The 25,637-nt window shown below is 38.8% G+C and overlaps 5 protein-coding genes and 1 pseudogene across 5 annotated transcripts; 4 read left to right on the top strand and 2 right to left on the bottom strand.

Moving 5' to 3' along the window:
• Positions 1 to 2,294: 2,294 nt before the first annotated feature.
• LOC146478650 (MAP3K12-binding inhibitory protein 1-like) lies at positions 2,295 to 12,672 on the bottom strand. Its single transcript, XM_085112243.1, has 10 exons — positions 12,562 to 12,672; positions 12,357 to 12,482; positions 11,397 to 11,493; positions 10,894 to 10,955; positions 10,484 to 10,586; positions 9,874 to 9,939; positions 9,481 to 9,633; positions 6,476 to 6,573; positions 5,718 to 5,774; positions 2,295 to 4,343 (listed from the first exon to the last, which is right to left on the bottom strand). The coding sequence occupies exons 1-10, from the start codon at positions 12,619 to 12,621 to the stop codon at positions 4,269 to 4,271; spliced, it is 897 nt and encodes a 298-aa protein (XP_084968369.1). The 5' UTR covers positions 12,622 to 12,672; the 3' UTR covers positions 2,295 to 4,268.
• LOC146478652 (histone H4) lies at positions 7,177 to 8,953 on the top strand. Its single transcript, XM_085112246.1, has one exon. It carries the CDS (start codon positions 7,413 to 7,415, stop codon positions 7,722 to 7,724), a length of 312 nt encoding a protein of 103 aa, XP_084968372.1. The 5' UTR covers positions 7,177 to 7,412; the 3' UTR covers positions 7,725 to 8,953.
• Positions 8,219 to 8,953, top strand: LOC146478651 (histone H2B.2 pseudogene; annotated as a pseudogene).
• Positions 12,642 to 16,656, top strand: LOC146478649 (DNA-directed RNA polymerase II subunit RPB7). Its single transcript, XM_085112244.1, has 9 exons — positions 12,642 to 12,738; positions 12,830 to 12,939; positions 13,158 to 13,254; positions 13,342 to 13,404; positions 13,563 to 13,613; positions 14,027 to 14,092; positions 14,847 to 14,918; positions 15,045 to 15,078; positions 15,631 to 16,656. The coding sequence occupies exons 1-9, from the start codon at positions 12,727 to 12,729 to the stop codon at positions 15,642 to 15,644; spliced, it is 519 nt and encodes a 172-aa protein (XP_084968370.1). The 5' UTR covers positions 12,642 to 12,726; the 3' UTR covers positions 15,645 to 16,656.
• Positions 15,862 to 25,592, bottom strand: LOC146478647 (uncharacterized). Its single transcript, XM_085112240.1, has 12 exons — positions 25,285 to 25,592; positions 24,453 to 24,641; positions 24,222 to 24,349; positions 23,223 to 23,447; positions 22,383 to 22,477; positions 22,130 to 22,253; positions 21,661 to 21,731; positions 21,308 to 21,514; positions 20,751 to 20,826; positions 19,714 to 19,914; positions 19,082 to 19,150; positions 15,862 to 17,006 (listed from the first exon to the last, which is right to left on the bottom strand). Exons 1-12 carry the CDS (start codon positions 25,415 to 25,417, stop codon positions 16,923 to 16,925), a joined length of 1,602 nt encoding a protein of 533 aa, XP_084968366.1. The 5' UTR covers positions 25,418 to 25,592; the 3' UTR covers positions 15,862 to 16,922.
• Positions 17,856 to 19,064, top strand: LOC146478648 (histone H2B, embryonic-like). The gene has a single exon (XM_085112245.1). It carries the CDS (start codon positions 18,182 to 18,184, stop codon positions 18,560 to 18,562), a length of 381 nt encoding a protein of 126 aa, XP_084968371.1. The 5' UTR covers positions 17,856 to 18,181; the 3' UTR covers positions 18,563 to 19,064.
• Positions 25,593 to 25,637: the final 45 nt, after the last annotated feature.

Raw genomic sequence — 25,637 nt, 5'->3', positions numbered from 1 at the left:
CAGGAAAAAGTAACTCAATTTAATTCGATGATCCTGATAAAAAAAATCCTAAATATATTCAACCGGCTAATACATCTGTTCGCTGTCGAAGCCGAAAGCCGAGCCTCTTTCAAATTGTACCATGATTTAATACATAATATTTCGGTTTGCAGGGTGCCGCTGTAAAATTCTGGGTGGCCTTTTACAGCCGTCGATTTTCTCATGATACTTTGATGTTTTCTTGTCTGTTTTTCGCATTTATAGTTTAAATAAACGGCCAGGAAAGTACGTGAAATTAATGCTGCGTCTTTAACAAGAAGTGTGTCTTGTGAGCTCAAAGTATTTATTCGGCCTTTTAGACGGATTTCACTCAAGATCAATTATTTAAATATTAAAGCTAAGAATTTACAACCCTTGATAAATTTTGCTTTCTTTTACAAGTGGTTTTCGTTAAGGGCATTCGTATGTTTTAACCAGTTCGTGACAGTTGGTGAAATATACAAAGAGGTTATTAGAGATATTCAACGCGCTTTCATTTACAAATCCTACAGGCGACTGTTTTCAGTTAGAGGGGTGAAGGTCATCTAAATTGAGTGAAAAGGATTTAGTGCTGATTCCAAATCAACGCCATATAGCCTGCGGCTCGCGTTGAGAACTCAACGTAAAGTATTGAAGGGACACTCCATTTCTAATAAATTCTAATTATCGCCAAGTGTTGACAGGCAACTGTTTGAGGTCAATTTAGCAGAGCAAAAGGACCCCACCAAACGTAAGAGCATTACTTTACCAATAACAAAAGATTTGAAAGGATACAAGTTTGAAAGAATTCTTTGCGTTGGTATCCGACATTCTGCTCCTTATTAAAACTCATTGAAAACTTAAATCAATGGAGGAAACAAGAATTGTTTTCTTCGTGGTCGTTAAAAATAACTTTACCAAGTTCACGTTGAAGTGGCCGTTCAATTTTACTGTGAGTCTTAATCAAACCAGCGAGTGATTATTAAATACACATTCTTTTTCTGTTTCCAATCGAGGGGATGAAAATCCCCTTATCCAAAAAGCCATTCAATTTACTTCAGTACTGCAGTAAATTAAGTGCAGAGCCTTAATTTAAAACTCAAATTTGCCTTCTAGGCGTTAAAAACGTCCTAAGACTTGAACTTCAAAGGCAATAATACTTCATTTGAAAAAGTCTCAGGTAGTTGGAAAATATTTACAAAAAAAAAAAAAGAGGAACTATGAAAAACAAAGGGAGAATAGGAGAATTTTACTGTCAACACTGGTGTTTTAGCCTTGACCTCAGCTAAATAAAAAGTTAGGGGGTTCACTTTTTTGCAGCGGCTGATTTAACAATGTTTTGTAGAATTCACTGAACAAGAAAATGGAAAACTCATTTACTAAAAGAATCGAAGTAATTACAAAACTCTCAACAAAAAAAGCGGCTAATCGTAATAAATAGGTAAGCTCTTCCCTGATGGCGAGAAACTATTAAATATTTGATGAAGTCGAGTAGAATTGCTTCAGTACCCATTCGGTTAATTCTTTGTAATTTTTACGATGCCGCGCAAATGATGTGTCGACATGAACGAGCTTTGCGTGAAAACGGCAGGTGACGCGCGCGGTCATCTTGAAAATTACAGTTTGCTTTAAATAGTTACGAGCCAGGACTAATTTTCTAAGCAACTAATCAAAGCATTTCATTACTACAGGTTTAATGATTGCCTGGAGAGCAGTTCGGTAAATCTTTGAAGGCGAGAATGAGTCGCTAAAAAAATCATGATTAACCACAGGTAAATAAAGATCATTAGACTGTTCCGTGTAATATCACTCTTTTTGAGTCAATAACCAATATTTCAGTGCTTTAGGTTACTCTTTTTTCCTCTTCTTAAAAAAGAAGTAATTGCCTAGCATGTGGTCCGATCCACTGACTGTGATTGTTAATCGGCTCTTTGGAAGCGGAGCATTATTGTAATCACAAAAGACTGCACTCGAAAAAAAAACAGCTGCTTTTGAGAGAAGTGCGTCTTACTGTACTCGTGTAGCTCACTAAGCCTTGTTCAAACTATATATTTTCTTTTCATTGCTAAATTAAAGTTTGCAGATCGCCAGAGCTTGTTTAATTCCAGATCAAACTTGTTTTTTATTTTTATTTTCGCGCTGTACTTTTTCATCGCTGGAAAATAAGACGTGATAATAGCAAATAAACTATTTTGGTGACGCGGTAGCTGAACGCAATACCACAATGATTGCAAAATGAACCTATTTATTAGATCACCATTACGCAGGGAGAGTGCAAAAGCGTTGATTAACTTGAAATTAAGTAGTTTTTTACGCCCAACAGCAGTTAGCGGTTTGATTGAAACAAAACTTTAATTATCGGCAAGAAAAGAGAAAACATTTTTAATATCTACAGGCGAGCTTAAGGGGGAGTTACTACTCCGCGACACAAATGAATTTGAACATTAAAGAAATTTCGGTTCTATGGACTGCCAAAACTTCACTTTACCAAGCTCTGCATGAGAATTCTCGTTAATGTTTCACTGCCCACTGCTTAATAATAGGTAATGACTCATGTCGTCTCCAAAGTCGTTACCACTAATCTAAATGTTTTAATGTACTCTCATTTTGCCATATCAGGCAGTTAGAGCTCATTAAACATCACCATGACGAGCCGATCAAAAGCCAACAAAATTGCAGTAATTTTGTCTGTTTCTTCTCATGCCTCATAAGACTAATTGCCGACCTTGACCTACTGTATAGAATTCAAATCACGTATGGCTCATTACACTATTTTTCATGGCGTAGTTTTGTTCCAAATTGTTAATGTGGCGAAAAGCTTTTGCTTCAATATGACATCGTTTACTCAAGTTTTCACGGGTCAGTTTTCCTTCGAATTCTTTGCTTATTTTTGTTGAGCATCTGTGCCTCACGTCTAAATAATCACATTGACAGATCTAGAGTCGGAGGGGTGGGATAAAAAAATTCACGTGGGTTTGCACTCACTTTAGGGGTGAAAACTTATTCGAGCCACGCCCACAAAACGAAAGTATGGTGCTTTTCGTAACGCCTTTCAAAACTTTTAAAAATTTCCGCGTTGCTTTCGAAAAGGAACCTCCTCCCCACCCCTACTCGGTACCCATTATCACCGAAATGTTTTTCTATTTGGTCAGAGAAATGTAACCTTCTCAAAGTTGTCCTGGAAAGGCCAGCCTGTGCTAAAGGACACAATCCGCTAATGGACCTTTCGCCTAAACACACACTCGCTCGTTGTCCCAAAAACTATTTTTAATCTCCAGAGAGGGACAACTCTCCTAAGTACTCATTCTAATGTGTTCCCAAAGCTGTCCGCTTACAGGGTGTTTGATGAGGTACGTTTGTTTGGGCACTATTTTGCTTGTATTCCAAATGATAAAAGGGGATCAAGGTTTCAGGCTTTTGAAAACAGTCAAGTCAGAATTCTTCTGAAGAGAGTTGATCAGTTTTATTCAATTCGGACCAATTTGGTCTCCAGGCATTCAATGCTGGCTTAGACTGCTGGTGCCCGTTTCTCGAAAGTCCTCGATAACTTATCGCCCCCGAAAACTATTTTATGTACACAATTTTTCGCATCTGGGATTCATTTATCTTATTGATTCATTTTAAAGGCTATATTCTAAATTCCTTGTAATTTTACGGAATACACTGAAAACGGATGTAAAATTACCATTAATCGACAAAAATAAATAAATAAATAAACAAACAAACAAACAAACAAATAAATAAATAAACAAATAAACAAATAAAATAAATAAAACAAGGATTTGAAAAAATGTTCATCGGGTCGGAAAAGTTATCGGGACTCTTGAGAAATAGGCCCCTGGATTCCACGTACGTACCTATTAGGCAACATTATTATAATCTGACAAACTGTTCGATCAGCCTTGCATCTTTCAAGTTCGGTTTTTTAAGTTTGGACTAATAAACTCGGTAACTGACATCAACATTTTCGTTAGTTTCTTTGGCCTTGTGAATAGGTGAATAAAATTATTGACACGACATTCAAACTGCTGAGAACTGATAAATCTCGAACTGTAAGGTCCATGGTGGCAACCGAAGCCCTGTCTTTTCGTAAAACAATCAACACTGCATTTAGCACTCTTGTAAAGCGAGTGTTAGCCTGTTTCCTTGCCGTTCGCCTTTAACACAACATCAGTCTTTTTAGACGTTTCCAAAGGGTCGCTCTCTTTGCTCAATGTACCAAACTTCTGTTTGATGTGCCACTATTTCATCATGTGAGTCCTCTGTTACATCTATGACTCCAGTCCCTTTGACAGCGAGCGGCGAAGAGTTCGGATCCGCTCATCGATCGCATCCAGTGAGAGGTCCTGCTAATACAGGAAAAAGAACTTTCAGCTTTCATTTGCATCATTCTACGATACCATATTTCCCGCACAAGGAATAAGCGATCCCTCATCGTCAAGAAATCAGACAAACACCGCGCCTTTTCCTAAGTAGCAAGTTAGAAAAGATGGAATGGAGTAAGATAAGAGGCGGTCCCAAGGCCAGAAAGACAACTCTGTTTCTATAGTATGAAGCACTTAGGATTGTTAATACTCTGCCAGTTCTCCCTCAGACTGGATTGATCCGTTGTGAGGTTAATCCAGTTCAATTCGTCGCGACTTTTTGCGTAGGGCTATCCCCCTGACAAGCACGAAACAGCTAGCCAGCCATGGCTGAAACACCACTGGTAATTTGGCTGCGCGCATGCGTAAGGTATGCGTATGCGTAAGGCCGTTTATAGTGACTTCAGTTTGTTCATTTTGTGTATTGTTTTCATTTATAACCTGACTGGAAACCTCAAAGACATACTGAACAAAGTTTCGTCCAAGGAAAAAATACCAAACAACAGCAGAAACCAGGCTGAAGCCTTTAGATCCGTAAAACAAGACAAAAATCTGACGCGCAGACCACAAGATTCCTTAACCTCTGTAAAGGTGATCGAAAACTGTTCCTGAAACGTCGCGGACCAATTTACCGTAATTAAGCCAATCGGGTGTCAAGTACTAGAAGTATACTTAAAGATTAAGAAAACTAATTAGTAGCTTATGATTTTATACTTTCCGTTCTTCATTAATATAATTACCACACAGGTAGCCTCCCACGCAGTCTATTTCAGGCGAGTCGTATAACAAAAAACGTCAGCGTGGGAGGCTAACAATACGAGGTCGCGCATGTGCCGTTGACGAGCCTACTATTCAGCTATTTCAACGGAAAGCCTATGCTACAAGACCGCAAGTTGACACGCTGGGCAATTTATCGATAACTTTGCCAAACTCAGCTATTGCTCATCCTTACAGAAAATTACTGAATCACAGACGGAGGCAAATGTTTACGGTGTGTATTTTCTTCCATCCGATGGTACTGCCAATCGTAAAATTGCATCCATATTATAAGATTTGCACCTACCCATACTACCTTTCGGTCTTGTCGCCTAAGCTTGAGGCTTGAAATCCGACAAAGCTCTATGGACTAGCTCGTCACCAGTCTCCCAGAAGCTCAGTGGTTAGAGCATCCGACCGGTGTACAAAAGGTCCTGGGTTCGATTCCTGTTGGGGACTCGGAATTTTTGTCCCTCGCTCGCGCGTGGAGGCCTGACATCAGCTATGGGGGTTACATCTTTCTCGGTTCTCCCTGCTTAGGCTAACGGTTACTCTTGAGAAGTTGTATCTCAAAACGACTGTGTGAGAGTATCTTATTACCTGAGAAGAATCAGTTCCTTCTCCCCTTGAGTCATTTCCATGTCTGATATTCTGGGCCTGAAAAATAAAACAAGTCAGCTATCCCCACGACTAAAGCCTTAAGGGCGTGATTACAGACTACTGCAATAAACTGCAGAGGAATCGACAGGGGTTGTTGCACTGAATACAGTTCACTGGCTCAGTCCCGCCTTGCAGACACATCGCTATCATAGACTACAGGCAGTACCTTACTTTCCTTAGGGTTAGTTAATTAAGCGAGGGAAACATGCGAGCGCGCGCCAAAGTTTCCTCCCGCGTCGCAGCTCCTCGCGGGAGGAGTTTTCGCGCGTGCTCAAGTGTTACGCTCGTTTTACTTTCCCAAAGAAAAACAAAACAAGCGACTACTCGTAGTCTATGGTATTACGGACAGGAGTTGACTGTATATGGTATATTTACTTAAATTCCACGCTTAATTCTTTTCTAGAAAATCTCGGAATATCGCCAGGTAAGAACTGCATATCCGTGATGATGATGATGATGATGATGATGATGATGATAATGAAAAGCTAGCAGTACTTTCGTGTGACAGCGTTAGTTTGTTTAATGATCCTGCAAAAGGTAGTTTTCCCTTTTGAGTCCGAATGTGGATAACTGATCCTACCGTGGGACTCGGCATTCAAATGAAAACTACTGGTACTGTGGGAAGTTCGACAATTTTTTACGGTGCTGTTTTCCATTATGCTGCAAAATTAACTTGTATTCTTAGCTCAATAACTCACCTTTTGTGTGAAATATTCTGGTGATAATCCTTCGAGGTGTAACACCTTTTCCTCAAGACTCGACAGCCTTTTGTACACGTCGCACGGTACAGGCCTCCCTAGAATGACAACGGAAAAACAGATTAGCTTGATCCATGAATGAGGGGGTCGGGGAAGATTATTTGGAGAGTGAGAGGCTACCTTCCTTCACACGCAGTCCTTTCTTCCTTGTTGCTCTTTTGTCCCAACAGGGGAGGGGACAGGACGACGTGAAAAGCCACTGGGAATGAAAGGGGGGGGAGGGGGGGAGGGGGGGAGGGGGGGTCTGAAAAGGATATTGCAATATTCTGTCAAGGGGAAGTTGGCAAGGGCCGCAAAAAAGAAGCCGGAGAAATCGGTGAAAAGCGCAGTGAACTGGCCGAAATCCGCTCCAGAGAAACCTTTGGTTCGAGTATGGTCGTGTACCGTCGGGAAATTAAAGTGGGGCAGTTCATATCGCTAAGGTTAGGGTTTTAGTTTCCTCCAAACTGAAAAACAAACCAAAAATATTTTTATAAAAAAAAACACATTTCTGTGTTTCTCGCTTCCACCTGACATGTAAAACCATTTATGTTATTTTTTTTATTTTTCAACAAGAACTATTTAAAAAATTCCACACAAAAATCGAAACAGGCAGAGATCAATTTGACACTAGCAGAACAAAAATTCCCAGCTTGAGCCATGCCAAGAATGGATCGAAATGTTGTAATTAGCATGATAATTATGCAACACAAATTTATTTAAAGCTGGAAACAAAAACCTTTCGTTGTCTAACGAACCAATGAAAAAATTGCAGTGTTTCCTGAGAGGTCCGACATAGTATAATAAATCATTCGCACTCCCCAGAATAATACAATCGCAGTAGCTTACTTGGCTGATCAAAGAGATATTATACGAAGATTTTCTGAGAAAATTGACGATGTCTGGGCGAGGCAAAGGAGGAAAAGGTCTTGGGAAGGGAGGTGCTAAACGTCACCGAAAGATCTTGAGAGACAACATCCAAGGCATCACCAAGCCAGCCATTCGCCGTCTTGCTCGCCGTGGCGGTGTCAAGCGAATCTCTGGCCTGATCTACGAGGAGACTCGTGGTGTCCTGAAAGTTTTCCTCGAGAATGTAATCCGTGATGCTGTAACGTACACTGAGCACGCCAAGAGGAAGACTGTGACAGCCATGGACGTAGTCTACGCTCTCAAACGCCAGGGACGTACTCTGTACGGTTTTGGCGGTTAGGCGCTCCTGTTTTTACAGAAAATTCAACGGCTCCTTTAGGAGCCACCACATCTCTCGAAAGGCATAACCAACAATATTATTTCGTACTACACAAATACATAAATGTTAAGTGTAGACAATACATCAACCCCTCGTCGTTGTAATGAAACGTATATAACAATTCAAAATTGTCATTCACACTCGGCACGAGGTTCTCGTGTGAAAACATTTCCGGTGCTTCGGGCGCGTACATTTGCCTCTCGATCTTTCCCATACATAGAGACATAAAAGATACAACCTCCAACATTACCATTTATCTTTTGAGATTCTTTGTGACTCAATATGTCCTTTTGAGATTCTATGTAGCTGAAATTATTCAGGAATCACTTTATAGAAATGTTAAAATAAGAAAGCGAATTGTGCGGGTTTCTTCTCGACTAAAGGTCGCATGAACGCACCAATCAACACAACTCGGCCACCGGAAAAATTACACAAAAGACATCGAATATTCTTATCACCCACCAATGGTTGCCGAGAATTTTCGATCCGCATACTAATTGATCCTTGTACTCGTTCCATACAAATAGAAGACGCAACAAAATAAACTTCATTCATACCCGCATTTCATTCAGACTCACCATAACTATGGCACCAAAAGTAGCAAGCAAAAAAGGCGAGAAGAGAGCCGGCAAAGCGAAAGCTTCAACCGAAGGAAAGGCGAAGAGGACCAGAAAGCGAAAGGAAAGCTATGCTATCTACATTTATAAAGTCCTCAAACAAGTTCACCCCGACACCGGGATATCAAGCAAAGCTATGGGCATCATGAACTCTTTTGTAAATGATATATTCGAGCGCATCGCCACTGAAGCTTCAAGGTTAGCTCACTATAACAAGAAATCAACCATCAGCTCAAGGGAGATCCAGACCGCCATCAGGCTGCTTCTTCCCGGTGAACTGGCCAAACACGCCGTCAGTGAAGGAACCAAGGCTGTGACCAAATACACCAGCAGCAAATAAACTATAAACTTGACAGGATATCAATGATAGAGGAATCTTTAGGATGCCGTGAATCCCGGCAGATGTAACTATTGCGCCCAGGAGAGTGTTGTCGCGAATTCTAATTTTTGCAGTTGTGTCATCAGACTTTACTAGACAGTGACTTGTCCTTACTTTTTTCTCTCGCTATTTTAATCGTAATGATTTTTTGTGTAAATAGATTCTTAATTTAATAAATTAACGGACGTTGTGTACATTTTGTTTTTGTTGGGGGTTCTTTCTGTGTTTATTGATGAATTACCATCAAGTGCTTTTTTTGGAGGGGGAGGGGGCGGAGTGGTAGTATTGGGAGGGATTGGATAAAAGTTTACTTTTAAGCTTGGTTGACAATTGGGGGGGGGGGGGGGTGCTATTATCAGAATGATTTGGGTGGTTTACATTTGTGTGGCGGTTATCATGAAAATGTTACAGTAACTTTAATACTAACCAGCTGGAACACTGGATTGGGATGTATTTTTGCTTTGTTAGAGGAAAATTTTCCTTTTGGTATAGTCCACATAAAAGAGAATGGTCAGGGTTAAATCCTTATGACAGTGAAAGTTGAATAGACAATAAGGCAATCTTGCTAACTAGTTGCTGCTTCGCTAGTTTCTGTAAACCCACTCTACAGCAGTCTATATTTCTGATTTGTCAATACAACAACAAGACTTTATTACCCAATTAAAAAGTTATTAATACATTTAGTTGATTTTGAAATGTTTAAAATGAAATGTTTCAATACCTGGTCTGTATCCGACGTGTGTTTCTAGATTTCGCAAACGTTCTTCTACTCCAGGACAAGACCTTGTTTCCAGACGGGGAGATGATAAGTTTGAAATCTCAGGTCCTAATGCTTGTGCCTCACTTGTGGTGCTTGTATCCTCCACTCGCATCACTGTCAAAATGGAATCACCCATGAATTAACAGTGGAGGTGCGTCTTGCAACGTGACCACCAGAATAATTTGTACCAGGTGCTCATCAGGGAAGTGTGAAAGCGCGTGCAAGAGAGATAGGTCTTGATAACAGATTACAATGAACAAAGGGTCACAAAAATAATGAGGTAGGAACTTATAAGGCATGGTTTGTTCTGGGAGGCACTTGTCCCTCATTTAAAATTCAGGAAAGTTGTCTTACCTTTGATGTGGCCTTTCTGACCAAGCCTGTGTACAAATACTGCATCAGTTCGTGCACATCTAAATTCTGCATCAGTAAAACAAAAAAGTTAACAATAAACAATAATTACTGTTTGATATTTGGCAAATAAAATATTCTTAACAACTACAGACTGCTTTGTGTCAACATTGTTGCCACTTGGAGCTTTTTTTACTTCCAACAATGATTTACACAATCTTGACCAGGAGTCCTCAGGCTCTTTGGCCAGCGGTTGGTCGCCAGGAGAGACTCTGGAGAATTAAAAAACTGGTACATTTTTTGATTGGCTGTCCCATAGCAGCTTGCATTGTTTTACTGCAGAAATCCTGCGGCAATAAAATTTCAGTTCCCCAGTCTCTCCTGGCAACCAACCGCTGGCCAAAGAGCCTGAGGACTCTGGGTACGAGATTGTGGTTTCGACAGTAAATGTTTTGAATTATTAATATGAAATTGTTCCGATGGCTTCCATTTGACCAGAAGATGCATGAACTGTGTGACACAGCTATAAAGTTACAAGGTGAAGCAAACTTTCAAATCCCATGCCAGGGGTTGGTAATCCACACTGTTACTGAGTTTGAGATATATTTCTTACCATTGTTATTTTCTGTATCAACAACATTACAAAACTCTCTTTTATTGAGAAGATCCACCTCTACCCTCTTTCGTTGTATGAAAGCTGCAATCCTTCTGTCAATCTAAATGAAAAAACAAACAAACAACAAAAAAAAACAACAACAAGAAAATTCAAATATTAAATAATATACACCTGCAATGCCAGCATCATGAGTATTATAAGGACAGTGCACTAAGTCACTGTAGGGGACGTAGTTCCCGGTGTTGTGATCTGGTCTTTGTGCATATATTCTCATAGTTGAATGTGAAAATGCTCGGAGATATTAGCTGCATTAAGCTACTCTAAAATTCAAGGGTAAATAAAGACTGATGATGATGATGATGATGATGAAGTGCATGTAGTAAAAATTTATGGTTTGTCAATCACACCTCAGCCTTTGCAGCTTTCACTTGAACAAGTGATGCATCCATTTCTGTGAAATTGTTGTTAACTGCAAAATGAACATATAAAAATAAATTATCGTTATAATTGGGTGTTTAACTGCAAGCAATATATTTAGTAGACACTCAGTCCTAGTTTCATCATACTACTGTGCTGAGACCATCAACACAGGCCACACTCAGGACAAACAAAATGCAAATTACTGGGTGGAATTTGCAATGATGAACCCTCTTTAAATCCTAATATCAACATGTGTATTCTCCCTACTATTCTCTACATATTTATTATGTGACTAGTTGAGAGAATTTGTTTATCAATCAATGGATGTTATCTTTGGTGATCATTTCATTTATTCTCATGACTTACATGTTTAATCAAGCAGTGATGTTGTGAGGAGAAATTAGATCCTGGTCACTATTGGGACTTAAACTGGTTAAGTTAGTTATGGATGACAGCTGTCTAATTAGGCTAGTGCATGATGTGCAGATACCTATTGTCTCATCCTGTTTGCCTTCTGTCTTCAATTTCTTTGCTGGTGGACTTGCTACTGAAACTTCCAACTCCTCCATTTTTGTATCACATTTGTCCTGGAATTTTAAGTATATTTGGACATTATTAGTGTATGTTTAGTGGTAAGAACCTCATAGCTATGCTTAAGTGTTTTTTGGGCATTTTGCTGCATATAGAAAGAATTCAGGTCACTGCAGAATAAATTGAGTTTTGTTAAGAAAACGACTGATCAGTGTTAGTCCAATATATTTCTACTCTGAACCTGATCTTGAGTAGTTTTACACTTCTCAAATGCTCTTTCAATTCCTTATTGACGAGTGCTAATGTATGGGAGCCTTTATATTATATGTGGCATTCACACTTGGTGCTCAAGTTGTTCCCCTTGAGCAATTGAGCAACAATATGAACATGACTTTCTCTCAGCATCCATGTCAAACATTGGGCACTATACTAGGTTACCTGAGTGCAGTCTATGCACAATTTTAAGCACCTTTTAAGTACCACAATTTTAAGCACCTTATCCACAGATCTCTTCAATTATCTCAAATTTACAAGGTTACAGTACCAAATGTGAATAGGCCTTGGTGTACATGTCCGTACTCTAGTAGCAAGTGTAAACGCCACATAAAATTACCTACACTACATGCATTATGAATCAATACAGCATGTGCAATTTGTAATGTAGACGTTCTCAAAGTCCTTTGCTTCTATAATTCTCTGGTCTAGTAGGTTCTTGCTCCTACCGAGAAATATGTGGAAAAAAATGCCATGCAAAATTAGGATGGTGTTATAAGTTTAATGAAATTGATCTGACCAATCAGGGTGCAAACATTTCGTGGAACATTTTATATAGACAATCAATTGTTTTGATAATTCAAGTTAGCATATTATTGACATTATTATTATTATCTATTGGTAATTACAAACGTAACTAAATTACCTGCAATAACTTGATGTCTTTCACAAATCGTGAAAGATGTCTTAAAACAACTGTATTATCAACTTGTGTTGAAGGAAGTTTTTCATGGGACAAATTGAAGTTTACAATGTCTGCAGGTAGAGAAAGCTGGGACAAAATGAAACAAAACCAATGTTTGTTATTTTAGTTTTATGTTATTAGCTTTTAACTTCTAAAACGCCAGTACCTTTTGGATGAAACCTTCAATTAAAGTTAAAATCTCCAACAGAACGTTTTGTTTTTCCATGTTGTATGATCAAAATCAGTTTCTCCTTATGTACCAATTTGCCAGGCTACCTAGTAAACTGCGCGGTCACTTAGGATATCATTCCATGCTGTTGTGTAAAGGAAGATGTTTTATCATGTAAGTTTTCCTTCGATATTTCCCTTGAAATCCGCAATCTTGAGCTCCATCCGTGATAAAATACTGATAGTTATTGTTTTCTCCTCTTTAGATATCGTTGGAACACGAAATTTTGCTTCATCCGCGATATTTTGGACCGAACTTGCTACAAACAGTGAAGCAAAAGCTCTTCACAGAAGTCGAAGGAACTTGTAGTGGAAAGTGAGTTAATATGTTTTAACTGTTTTGCGTTCAGTTCACGCACTCTGTATTCTTTCTTTATGGGATAAGGATATCCTGAGGTCCAGAAAACGAATGAACGTCGTAATCTAACACTGTTTGATAAATTGAGCATGTTTGAGCATGTTAGTATAAACTCGCCCCTGCATTGATTCATGTTATACGTTAGTTAGTAACTTTGTATCTTTTCATTTTCTCAGATATGGTTTCATTATAGCTGTCACCACTATTGACAACATAGGAGTTGGCCACATCCAGCCGGGCCGGGGATTTGTTGTTTATCCTGTCAAATACAAGGTTATACAGTTTGTATGTCTTCTGTTTTGTTGTCACTAGTTGTTGAGCTTTTCTTAGTAGTCTAACATAGATGCTCTTTCTTGACAGGCCATTGTTTTTAGACCTTTCAAGGGAGAAGTTTTAGATGCTGTTGTCACACAAGTAAATAAGGTAGAACATTGTTTACTGTAGTGAGGTTAAAATACAATTATATGTTTTATGTTTAAAAGTTAACTGGCAAATGTTTAAAACGAATTGTGTTGTTGAATATTATTGCTATGTGCCAGGTATTTAAATAATTTTTTTGCATGATTGATCTTTTTCTTCAGGTTGGGCTGTTTACGGAGATCGGTCCCTTGTCATGCTTTGTATCAAGACATGTAAGTATCACGTAGAGCTTGTCGGTAAAGACTGCAAGTATTGTTACATCTTTGGAAGCCTATGGGCAGAGTTGGGTAGAGTTCACCAGTTCTGTCTGCTTTTAATACTTCCAAGAGATCACATGGCAGATATTAAACCAGTCAAGCCAAGACCACTGGCTAATGGATGACAACTTGTTGACGACACAAATCACTATGTTTGAGACCTTATATAGGGGCCATCTCTCCTTAACTAAACAACTTTCTTGGTTGGCCAACCTAGCGTGGTATTTTTGAAATAGTGGTCTCGTACAAAACATCCTATTGACATCATTACTTTTGTACTCTATATATGAGGTTTGATTGAAGTTTAGAAGTAAGCTTCATTATGTCTTTGTGTAACTGATATTCGGTGTTTTGTTTGGTATCTTTAGTCCATTCCGTCTGACATGGAGTTCGATCCAAACTCAAATCCACCTTGTTACAAGACTCAGGATGAGGTATAGAGAATTTGAAACATTTCAGCCTAATGTATTTTTTGTTCTTTAGTGATGTTTGTTCACCTTCATCAGAATGTGATAAATTCTCTGATAAAGGTGGACAGATGCCAAAGGAAATTCAGTCTTAAGGAAACCTCCATTGATATAAATTAACACTAAATTGTTGAAAATACAATCTAATTTTAAGTTTTGTTGGAAATCATGGAAATGACTTTTCTGTGTTGGACAAACAGGATTGGTTATTGACAATTTTCGCTTTGAAATTTCCTTGGCACTGCCATGTTGGATTTCATGACGTAACAGGGTTGCTTAATTTTTCACACAAAAGAACTTCCACTCTCTGACAATAGTGGCAAAAGTATCACGCCATAAAATCCAAAGTGGCAGCGCACAGAAAATTTAAAAGCAAAAATAGATGATAATCATATCTAATTTTTAGCACACTTGAATGTTAATTCTACTTTTCAAACTAAAATTTCAAATTTAGATGTTTCCAACAATGTAACGTCAAAGTTTTCTTGTCAGAGTGGAGGTTTCCTTTAAGGTGGCTTATGCCAGTTTCCAGCACTTTCAGGATACAACTTTTTTCAAATTAAAAAAAAAAATTGTTAAGAAGGTTTCAGAGGCACCTTATTAAAATTTCCGAAAATTTAAGGTGGCTCATTTTGGTGAATTTTCACACTTAATTTGGTGTTGCATCATAATTTTTATTCTAACATTTGTTCATTTCTTTAATTGTCACCTTTGTTTCCAGGACATTGTCATCCAGCAAGATGATGAAATACGTCTGAGAATTGTAGGAACAAGGGTTGATGCTAATGATATTGTAAGTGCAACAGTTTTGTACAAGTGAAGCAAAAATTGCTGTCTGTTGATACAGTTTGGGAGGGCTGACAGATGAACCTTTTAAAACTAAATATTTACAGTGCACATGTATTTTTTCACTTTTCAGTTTGCCATTGGATCTCTCATGGATGATTACCTGGGTAAGAGATTTGTCATAGACATATCCATTCTAATGTTGCTGTAAATTCACCAAGATGTGTTGGGAACACTTGCAATTTTCCTAAAGAAATTAATAATTTTAAATTCACTTATTGCGCAGCTGGACCGACTATAGTTTGAAAGGTTAGAATCATCCAACCTATTAGCTTCCCAAGAAAATTTTGATTTTACTTGGCTGAGTTGATAAGGTGGCCAATTTACCTTATCAAGTCAGTTGATACAATCAAATAATTGTTTTTCCTACCCACAAATACAATGTCACATTTCATAAGAAGCTATCCTCCCCCCACCCCCCTCCTCCTCTGACTATATCAAGGTGTTTTTTTACAGCACTGGTCTGGATTAATTTTATTATTTTTTCAACTTATAATTGAAGATGTGGTTTTCTTTGTTATGCTAAATTGATTCTAAAAAAAATATTAACAAAACTACTGGTAAATTAATTTTGTTGAAAGGGTGATTTTTGATAGGTCTAGATATTTTTTGGCATGTGAAGTCATGCTAAGTTTTTAATCACATATTTTTTGTTGCAGGTCTTGTCAGTTAACTCATAGCATTTATTCTCTGATGTGGGGCATTTGAAGTGCGGAAGGAAATGTGTCCAAGAAAGTTACTGGATGCAGAGTGCACACTTGCCTGTTAGTGTGTTCCAGTACCTTGCTGATACAGATTAGGACTTTCTCTTGGAAGTGTACATGTAAATGAGTTTGTAATTTTTATTTGGAAATATCAACTAGGGTTGTTTTTTTACTTCATTCTGTAAGTTTTCCTCATAGAGTATACACCTTTCAATAGCTGGAAAGGCTTGTTAGGTCTATTCTCTCCCAGCCTTGCTCCCAGGACTCAGTGCATTTTTCAAGCAAACTGATCAGCTTAAATGAGTGATGTCGCATTCAAGGATGACTGTGGCAAGGCTGTGTTCCTCCACAATACTGTAAAGTTAATAAAACCATCAAAACAAAGAGTCTGGTTGACTTTTTGTTAGCTGTTCTCGCCCATTTGAACACGGTCAGTTTGACTGCAAATGAAGCTGAATTGCTACACATGTTAGGTTACCATGGTGTCTTCTGTTCAGTGTAACAGATTTACTTGCTTTGCAAAGTTTTGTACAATTTTAAGCTATACACATTTTTAAAAAATAATATCAAGTTCTGTAATAGTAACTAGTATTTCTGTAAAGAATTAGGACATCCTCGAAAATGTTTAGTTTCCCATCACCCTCTCTCTGGAAAATGGGTTGGTCGGTCAGTTGTAAAAGAAAAACAACAAAACCAAAACTTCAAAAGGAAAACACTATTGACAAATAAATAAAGACAAAAATATTTCCAAGCAAGCCTGGATCTTGCGTGCTGTTCACAAAGCATAGTAATCTTGGAAACACCTGAGAAATGACAGCAGGCAGTGAATCCAAACATTTTTGTTTTACTTTTTGGTTGGTTGGTTGGTTGATGGGAAATGAAATATTTTATTGGGATGAACAAAGTAGACTAAAATATAAAAGAAAAACCATGAGCAAACTGTTTTATTTATTGACTTGTGGAATAAAACTTGGTTTCATATTTTTTGTCCCTCATAGTAGTCTCTTTCTACTCCAAGGCTCTTTGTCCATGCATCCCTCTCTGTCTCTTGGTAGGCATTATATTTTGAAACGTTATTTTTAAAATATCCTTCACTGATTTACAAAGGACTGAAAGAAGTACTCAGTTAATCTTATTTTCTGTCCTTTGGTCAATTTTCATCGCCATCTTGACAGGAACTTTGATGCGATGGAAAGCACAGTCCACCATAGTGTTGCCTGTGCACAGTCACACCAGTCGTGTCAAAGCTATGCAGTGCTCTTTTTTGGCCGTGATCCCTTACGAACTTTCGGTTCAGCCACCATCACTTTCATAGGCATACCACCAACGACCTGGAATTTGGAAACAAATATTTCAGCCAGCGCGAGATTCATCACAACAATTCGCTAACGTGTAGTGTGTTTTTCTGTGCCTTTACAAGTATCTTTTTTGGTCGTGCTAAAATTGGGGTGCATAAAATTGGGAGAACAACATTCGCAGGCTTCGCGTGCCACAAGAAGTAACAGCTACGCAGTTTCTCACCACCAAGCGCCCCGATTTTTTTAGCAATCACGCACGGATAGTGTCAAAACGAACCTAAGCCTGTACAATTTCCTGATGATGTGGTGTGAAAACGAGAGAAGAGTAGGTTAAAAGTTAAATTTGCTTCCCTGTTCACAGACCCTCTGTTTCCTCGTAAGATAGTCAAGAGCGCCGGAAAAAAGGACTGATTCAGTAATACTGATTCAGTATTTCCATATGTATACATGGCATTACCGACTTGATAGGGCTATCTAATATAAAATTATAGTTTGTGTTTGAATAATAAAATTAACATTGATTGTCATATTAACATTGAGTCATAAATATAAGCAGCGATTGTCCCACAGACAAAAGGATCAACGTTGTTAAAAAGAAACAAAATTTTTGAATTATTGTCTAGATCATTAAAATTTTGATATCTAACATTTATTTCACTGAAATTTTTTTTGCGTATGGTGATGACAAGAAAATAAAAAATGTAGCTATAAAAAAAAAAAAATAAAAAAAGAGAGCAGATTCGTAGATTTTCAGGTGTCTTGTTGGCTTTCCAGTTTCTAATCGTAAATTGTGATTTCCAAGGCGAAATTTATTGACTTGTCTCTTGTGGAGTGTATTTTTTATTGGATCTAAAAAGGCAGTTTTGTGACAATCGTGGGTGGGGGAATTTCTCGTTTTCGCTTAAATTTAAGCGGTATTCATTTTGCACGTGAAACGCGAAAAGTAAATGTTCTCAAAAAGTCTATGGACATTCTAAATTGCCCTGTTTGCGCGCTTTTTGGCCGCTTCTTTCTTCATGATCCCGTGCAAACAACATCTTGTTACTTTGGACTTTTCACTGTTATGAGAACGTCTCCCACCGTGAAAACAGGACAAAAATGACCAATCAGAAACGGGGAATTTCGATCCGTGTTTGGTGTCACGCTGGGGGTGAAATCGGTATAAAGAACAGCGCGTGAAGCGGGAAATCTTCAGTGATTTGCTTTCCATGTTCACAATGCCTCCTTCATCTGACGAAGAAACGAAAACCTCGAAGAGGGCGGAGAAAGGGACTTCAGAAAGCGAGAAAAAGAAGAAGAAGCAGAGGAGACGTAGAGAAAGCTATGGCCTATACATCTACAAAGTACTGAAGCAAGTACACCCCGATATGGGAATATCCAGCAAGGCAATGGGAATCTTGAACTCGTTTGTGAACGACATCTTCGAGCGCATTGCCTCCGAAGCTTCGCGCCTGGCCCAGTACAGCAAGAAATCAACTCTGTCATCTCGTGAAGTCCAGACTGCCGTGAAATTGCTTCTGCCCGGTGAACTTTCCAAGCATGCTATCAGTGAAGGTACCAAGGCTGTAAGCAAGTACACGCAGCAGTAACGCAATGTGAAGGGCGAGGATGCCGCGCAACAACGGCTCTTTTAGGAGCCACCACATCTGATAAAGGCAATGACCATCACTTTCAAACACTTGCGATCGATCGCTGTGTTTAATACCATTTTCAATTTATTTTCGCTTAATGTTTTCGATTTTTCTGACTCATCTTGCACCACGCCCCCCTAGTTGAAAATACTGTTATGAAAACCGTTGCGTGACAAAAGTATAGCATTGTATTTGTCGCGCGCTGTGATGCGCGTGGAAAGTTCGCGTCACATTATAAAATTCGTGTGCTACACGCACGCTCCACAGTGCGAGTGCCGGCCATCGCACATTATCGTAGGAAAAGTGAAAAATATTTTCATATTTTCTTTGTCACCGTTTCTATCACGTAGCAAATGGGAAAAGGCTTTGAACAAACTGAATTCTCCGCCTCCGCTGTTTGTCTTTGGGGGGTGGGGGTGGGATTGGTGAGTTCGCAATGGCAAACTGTTCCTGCCGTGGACAAACGATGCGTTTTACCTTTCCGTGAAGCTGTTTGATAGCTTTCTCTGCACACTTGCTTTCTGTATACTGAACAAAGGCACAACCCTAACAACAGAACGAATGAACATCATCAACCTTTATTTGTACTCTTACATGAAAAGAAATAATAAAATGAGTGACTGAGTGTGTGGGCGATTGATTAAATACCATTGAACAATTTGACAGTAAACTTGAAGTTTTTCTATCGACTGATAGTTGGAGAGGAGGTTAAATATTAACGTCAATAGAAATCGATAGCTTGTTTTAGCATAACTCAGTAACGGAACTTTTCAACAAATAAATTCGTTAAAAATGGCTTTTTTATATACTTAGTTTGTGATTTGCGTGTTGGCAATTTTCTTTACGCGCGCTCCCAGTGCCGTCTATCGAGAATTGGACCACCTTAGCGTAGCCAATCATGTGGCGAGTTTACCTAACTGTCAAGTAACCTATGATCAGGCGTCTTGTTTTGAAGAGGGAAAAGGGAGAAAAAGCCCTCCTTTCCCTTGGTGGGGTGGGAGGGTATGATCGCAGGTTATCAGTCATAGGGTTGTGCCAGCATAAATTAACAACTTTTCGAAGAGACGAAGGAGGGAAAGAAAATCATAAAGTAAAATGTGAATGATTACCTTTGATAAACCGTTAGCATCGAGATTGAGTTTAACGTGAGCAGATCCAAACACAGTGAATTCATCTTGTAGCTGGGACTCCGTGACATGTTTAGCACACACCACATACAACCGACTATTATCCGCCTCATAATGAACGCCAAACACTCCAAGATGGCCTCGCACTCCACAAGAGCGGAGATTTGAACAAACTGACTTCACCTGAAGAAATACGAAAGTATGGGGTGAACCACAGAAACACAGAAACTATGTCAGTGTAATGCAAACAAACACACTTCTTCTACAAGCGAGAAACGAAATGCGTGCAGCTGCGTGGAATTCAAATTTCCGTGTGCTGTTTACTTGTTTGACTAACCTTGAAAAAAAGGGGATGTGATAGTAGCCTAATTGAATGAAATTCTCAGTTAGCTATACCTAGGAATTCGTATATATTGGACATTTTCGTGAATTTTGCGCCAGTTTAAATCCTCGGTTACATGTTTTCGCGCAACTTCTTTCGCAAAATCTGTAAGTTGCAAGTTGACGAACGATGTTTTTTTGCGTAACATTCCCTTCTGCAACTGACTTTTTTAAGTCTCCCGAAAACTTGAATTCCTACAACAATATTTTTCTCTAGATGCACGACAAAAGTGCGTGTGACAGTTTAATAACTTGCGCATTGCGCTAGGAAAGTTACTCAGTTGACAGTTTTAACATATAAAGAAATATCTCGTGTAACAGGGCTCTTAGCAAATAACATTATGAGCCAATCAGGACCGGAAGCAAAATCGTGAAACAGGTGTCAAGCGGCGGAAAAACGCGTAAACCAAATCACGGACGGTTTTGCTCCTGATTGGCTCAAAAACAACATGTTAGCTGTGATTGGTCAGAGGTTTATAGCACGATTTTTTGTGTTTTTCGTTTTTAGCTTTGCTTGTTTGTTTGCTTGCTGGTGTTATTGTTGTTTATTTGTTTTTACAATTTGTTTTGTTTTGCACAAGTCAACTTCTTTGAACTCGACAAATGCGTCAAACTAAAACAAACTAAACAGTTCTTACCAGCGTGACTTTCTGGTCGTGTGTAAGCCACTGGACACTTCTTTGCTTCTGGGCACTCGTACAGGACATAGTTTCACTAAGTTAATACAATAAAATCAGAGAACAACAAGAAAATTGAAACACATGCGGGTATGCGTACAACATTTCAGTTTAAGAACGTTTTCTTCGCACAGTTTCCTCGGTTTGCGCGCACCCTAAAGCCGGCGACATACCTGGCGATTTTATACGCCGATCGCCGCGATCGGCGAAAATCGCCAGGTGTGCCCGGTGCAGCAATTGCGATTTTCGCCGATCGCCGCGACCCGCGTATAAAATCGCCAGGTGTGTCGCCGGCTTAATGAAGAACTTGGCAAACTAAGATGACGAATTTCCTATCCTAATAAGTCTATTTTACACTAATACCGGCGTAATTCGTACATGTTAGGCATAATAAATAATTTAAAGAGCAAGAAGATTGTTCATTTTTTTAAGCAAAATCCACTGGTAGTTACTAAATAGTAATTTACTCTTTATTACCAGGAGGCCCGGTATGTTCATTTGCCCCTCATTCAACTTACTTTAATAGCGATGAACTGAAATCTCCAATGCCTGTTTGTCCGGTGCGCGGTAACATTTGCTGACAATTATCTGATGCCAATCCCTCTCCTGTCCTTTCTTGAATGTGCTCGCCGGGTGTGTGAACAATCTCCCCCGATTCCTCGATTCTTTGATGCTTCTTCGGTGACTCCTGATCCCACCTGGAAGAACACCTCTTTAATGACTGCCTGTAACCAAAAACGAACGAAAACTTGGTCATATTTTTTCGCGGAATTTCAAAATTTCCATTACCAATGGTTCCAAAGGTATGGCTGTTTTGGGACCCTACATAATTTCCGAGAGGAGTGACGTCTTCCTAAAGGAAACAGCTTACTTTGATGAAAGATCCAATGCATCGGAGAAAACTGTATCCGAAACAACATTTCCTTTGCTCTTCTCTGACATCTAAGAAAAGTAAGAAAAAAACAGAAAGTTATTACCTTATAACGGAAGCCGATAAATGGTAATTTAAGACATTTCTTGGAAACTACTTAACAATCGTCTCCGCAAACATCAGGATTAAGCGTCAACAGGTTGATGTAAGCTTCTCTTCATATAATCCACGGCGTTGCTAACATTACAGCAACTCTGCACCTCAAATCATTTTTTCATTTCTGTTTCTTTTCCTGTTTCCTTTCATTTCTTTCCTCTATCGACATGACCCTTTCTGTTTCTCTTGTTTTCCTGTCAAATTATTGCCGTTATCTATTTACTACATTTTGAGTCTTCTGGCGGGGTCTTCTTTTCCTTTACCTCATTCTAAGTTATTTCACTCGTTCAAAATGCTGGGGTTTAAGCCTCACCTGAGCATGTTGTTGTTGTATGAATTTGGACCTGGAGCCTTCAGCACTTAACAATTTCTCATCTCTGCTCTCTTGTCCCCAGCCTAACTGCATAGCACGGCCACTTATTTCAAAACCCTGCATGCTGTTGAAAGAGAAAAGAAGTCAACCATTTATAGAATAACAATGCCTTGAAAGAATTATCTGAAATATTTGGACAGGTTCGAAAAATATAATCTTCAGCAGTGTTAGAAAATTAAAAATAACAACTCACCATATCATGGCAAGCTCGGTTGATCTTCTGCACGGAAATGTTACAAATCCATAACCTTTGGACTGCTGCCTAGTGACATCCATTACTACATGAGCCTGGAAGTAAAACAGGACACAAAGACATATAATAGCTTGAGGAAAGGATACTAAAGTATCTGGCTGAAAACTACCCACCTAACCAGATGACAACACCTGTTGAAAGTTTTTTTTTTTTTTTTTTTTTTTGACACTGTACATACTTTGAGGGAACTCCATTTATTGGGCTATACAGGGAGGCTCTACCCAAAAAGGGTAACTTTTTCACCCTTGTAGTATGCAGAAGAGAGGAAAAAACTAAAATATAATTAATTTAAAAGGTACAAAAATAAACTGTGAACTGAAAGGGTAGCAATTAAGTCCAAGCATTAGAAAGGGTAGCCAAAAAAAAAAAAAAAGAACTGAACAGTGATTCAAGGATTGATGGCTATGTAACAAAAATATTGCACATATCATACAACACAAACAAATTCAAGATCTAGAAAACAGAGCTGTCATTAAGATTTGGAGAAGCTTGTTTTTCAAGAAAAAAGTTGGTCATTAACTAATGAAAGCTGTTGTCTTTTAGCAACGTTCATACTCTGAGTAGTTGGTCAAGTAGTTGCTAGCTAATGCTACCTCTGTATTAAAGGAAATCTTTTCATGCCCACAGAGTGAAGTGCCCATAGCATGTGGGTTTATATGTTACTGAGATGGAAATAATTTTCATCAATTTTTGTCTCTTTGGGGCCAGATGGACTGTCTGTAATAAGGGGATGGCCATCTTATGGACAAGTGGTTACGCTGTACTACCAGTTGTCTTTACCTTAAGCTGATCTTTGTCATCTTGGTTCAGTATGAAGGCTTTGAATGCAGCCTGTAAAATCTCAGATGTCACATCATGGCTCAAACCTCCAACAAAAACATTGCAGTTGGTAGGTGAGGCAACCAACATCTTCCACAAAGCAACATCTTTTTCACTTGACAAGTAAGTGTAGTCTTGGATGCTTTCTGAAGAGCTTGGTTTGTCCTCTGCGAAATTATCTGCTTCCTGCTTCATTAAATCAAACATAACAACAAAAGAAAAAGCAAGGCAAACACAAGTTGTAGTCATTCCTTGCTATTCATTAAAAACATACCAATACTAAGATATTAACTTTAAATTTATTGATTGAACCAAGATCAAAATGGCTTCAAAATTTCCAAATGAACAGACATGTGCCCATAAGCGAGCCTCAAAAATCTAAATGAGTAAAATTTATTTCCAAATCTAGAAGCTTTAACTGTTAAATAGTTTCTGCCCAATGAACCTGATTATTTTTATTTGCCACAAATAGAATGTTAGGCCAATGTCTCAGGACTAGCAAGTACCATAAAATTGTGTAGCCCATTTGTGTAGCCGGGTGTGCAGCGCCATTAACAAAAGACAAGGACACTGGCCATCACATTGCTCCTCTGTACAAAGAGAGTCCCACACATGACTGAGGGCTGAGACATGGCAGACTGACCCTCCCCTCCCTTCCCATACTGTATACTCCTGGCTCCCTTGTTGGCTCCTTCGTTGTTTCATTTTTCCATAATTACAAAATACCACGCAAAGCAAGTTGCAAAGTATATTCCTGTATCTCCCATCTTTCTGTTACTGCACTACTGAATCCCACACCCATGTGACCCGTGACAGCTGTGGAAATTTGGGAAAAGTTAACAAATCTGATTCATCTTAAAGCTTCATCTTCTCCCCACCCCATATTTACCTGTATAAATGCATTTATTAAACTATTTTATTTACAGTACACTTTTGAATAGCAGGATCATGGTACTTAACGTTGCTTTCATTCACTGAAAAGGAGACAAACGGCACAGGGGGAGGTTGGAACTTCTCTTGAGATGGCATCTTATTGACATAACTCAACATCCTTTTGACTGCACTCTCTTGGTCTTCCTCAGATGGAACTGTAAGGACAACAATATTTCAGTCAATGAAAACAGTTTTGGGCATCTAGACTTGACCTGGAAGGGGGACCCCCACCGAAAAAATGTATTTCAGAGTACTTGCCTCCATCTTGCTTTGGTTTTCTGAAAATAGTCACTGGTGCTTTTATCCTTTCTAATTTTCTTCTCTTTGATTTTGTAATTTCTGGCTGCTTCTTTGCCTGTTTTGCAGTTTTCTGTTGAAGTTGGGTCTTGTCCCTTCTTGTTTCTCTTTGCAGCTGAGCTTCATGGTGTTCTGAGCTTGGGTATATATCTGATGAGAAAATGACAAAAGAGAAATGATTTCTTGTGCCTCAAAAAGTTGATCACTGCATAGTCTGGATAGTCCGATGTTGAAAACATAACTGCTAAAAAAAAAACCTTTCTCAGGTAAGCTGGAATACAATGCAACCCCTTTGGGAGAGAAGTCCCTTGTATTTAAGCTATATGGCTAAGTGCAGTATGGGTTTTATGGTTATGCATTTTACAGGCCATGTCTGAGAATGTCTGGATTTTAAAGCATTGGTCTCAAAAAAGTATTGGAAAATTACATCTTTACATTTGAAATAAGGTCAGGGTTTGGTGGACTGGGTGAGGCATCCCTATCAGAAATTCTGAGGAGTATTTATGGTCAATGCTCTGGGAAGGAAAAAAGGAAAGAAGAAAAAGATCAGTCATGTACTGCAGTATGCCTCTTGCCTGTTGTACATGATACAGAACACTGATAGGTGCAAAATTCCAACATCCAAACTGTTAGGGAAAAGTACTGCACTACCAATTCTCTTCTTCCCCCATAAAAAAATAAAATAAAATAAAATAAATAACAGTCCAACAGTAAACACAATATCAGTAAACATCAGTACCAAGAATTAATATTTTGAGCTCTGCCCAAACACAGTAATAATGTGCATATTTACCAGTAGCATTTTCATCAGCTCCAGCAAGACGTAGAACTTCTATAGCATCTTTAAACAACTTTTGAATCGCAGGATCATATTGAAGGCCAGAAATTTCTTGATCAGTTCCACTATTGGATGATGTTTTGTGCATTCTCAGGCAGTGACATATGACAGTCTAATGTTCTCCAACATCGTCCTGGGGAACCAGACGAACTAGATAGCATGATCAAATTTAAGATAACCATTCGCGTTCACGTTTGTTCGATATTGACGATATTTCTAAACATTGTACTTTTTGTTCCCCATAGTCCGCCATGTTGTGTTACCGCATAACTTTTGTCAGCGGAAGATCTGATGAACAGATATTCCTT

This window comes from Pavona decussata, unplaced genomic scaffold (genome assembly GCF_977016875.1).
Source record: "Pavona decussata unplaced genomic scaffold, jaPavDecu1.1 SCAFFOLD_64, whole genome shotgun sequence".
Lineage (NCBI taxonomy): Eukaryota > Metazoa > Cnidaria > Anthozoa > Scleractinia > Agariciidae > Pavona > Pavona decussata.
Note: the sequence above shows the minus strand (reverse complement) of the source record. Positions and strands in the feature narration are given on the sequence as shown.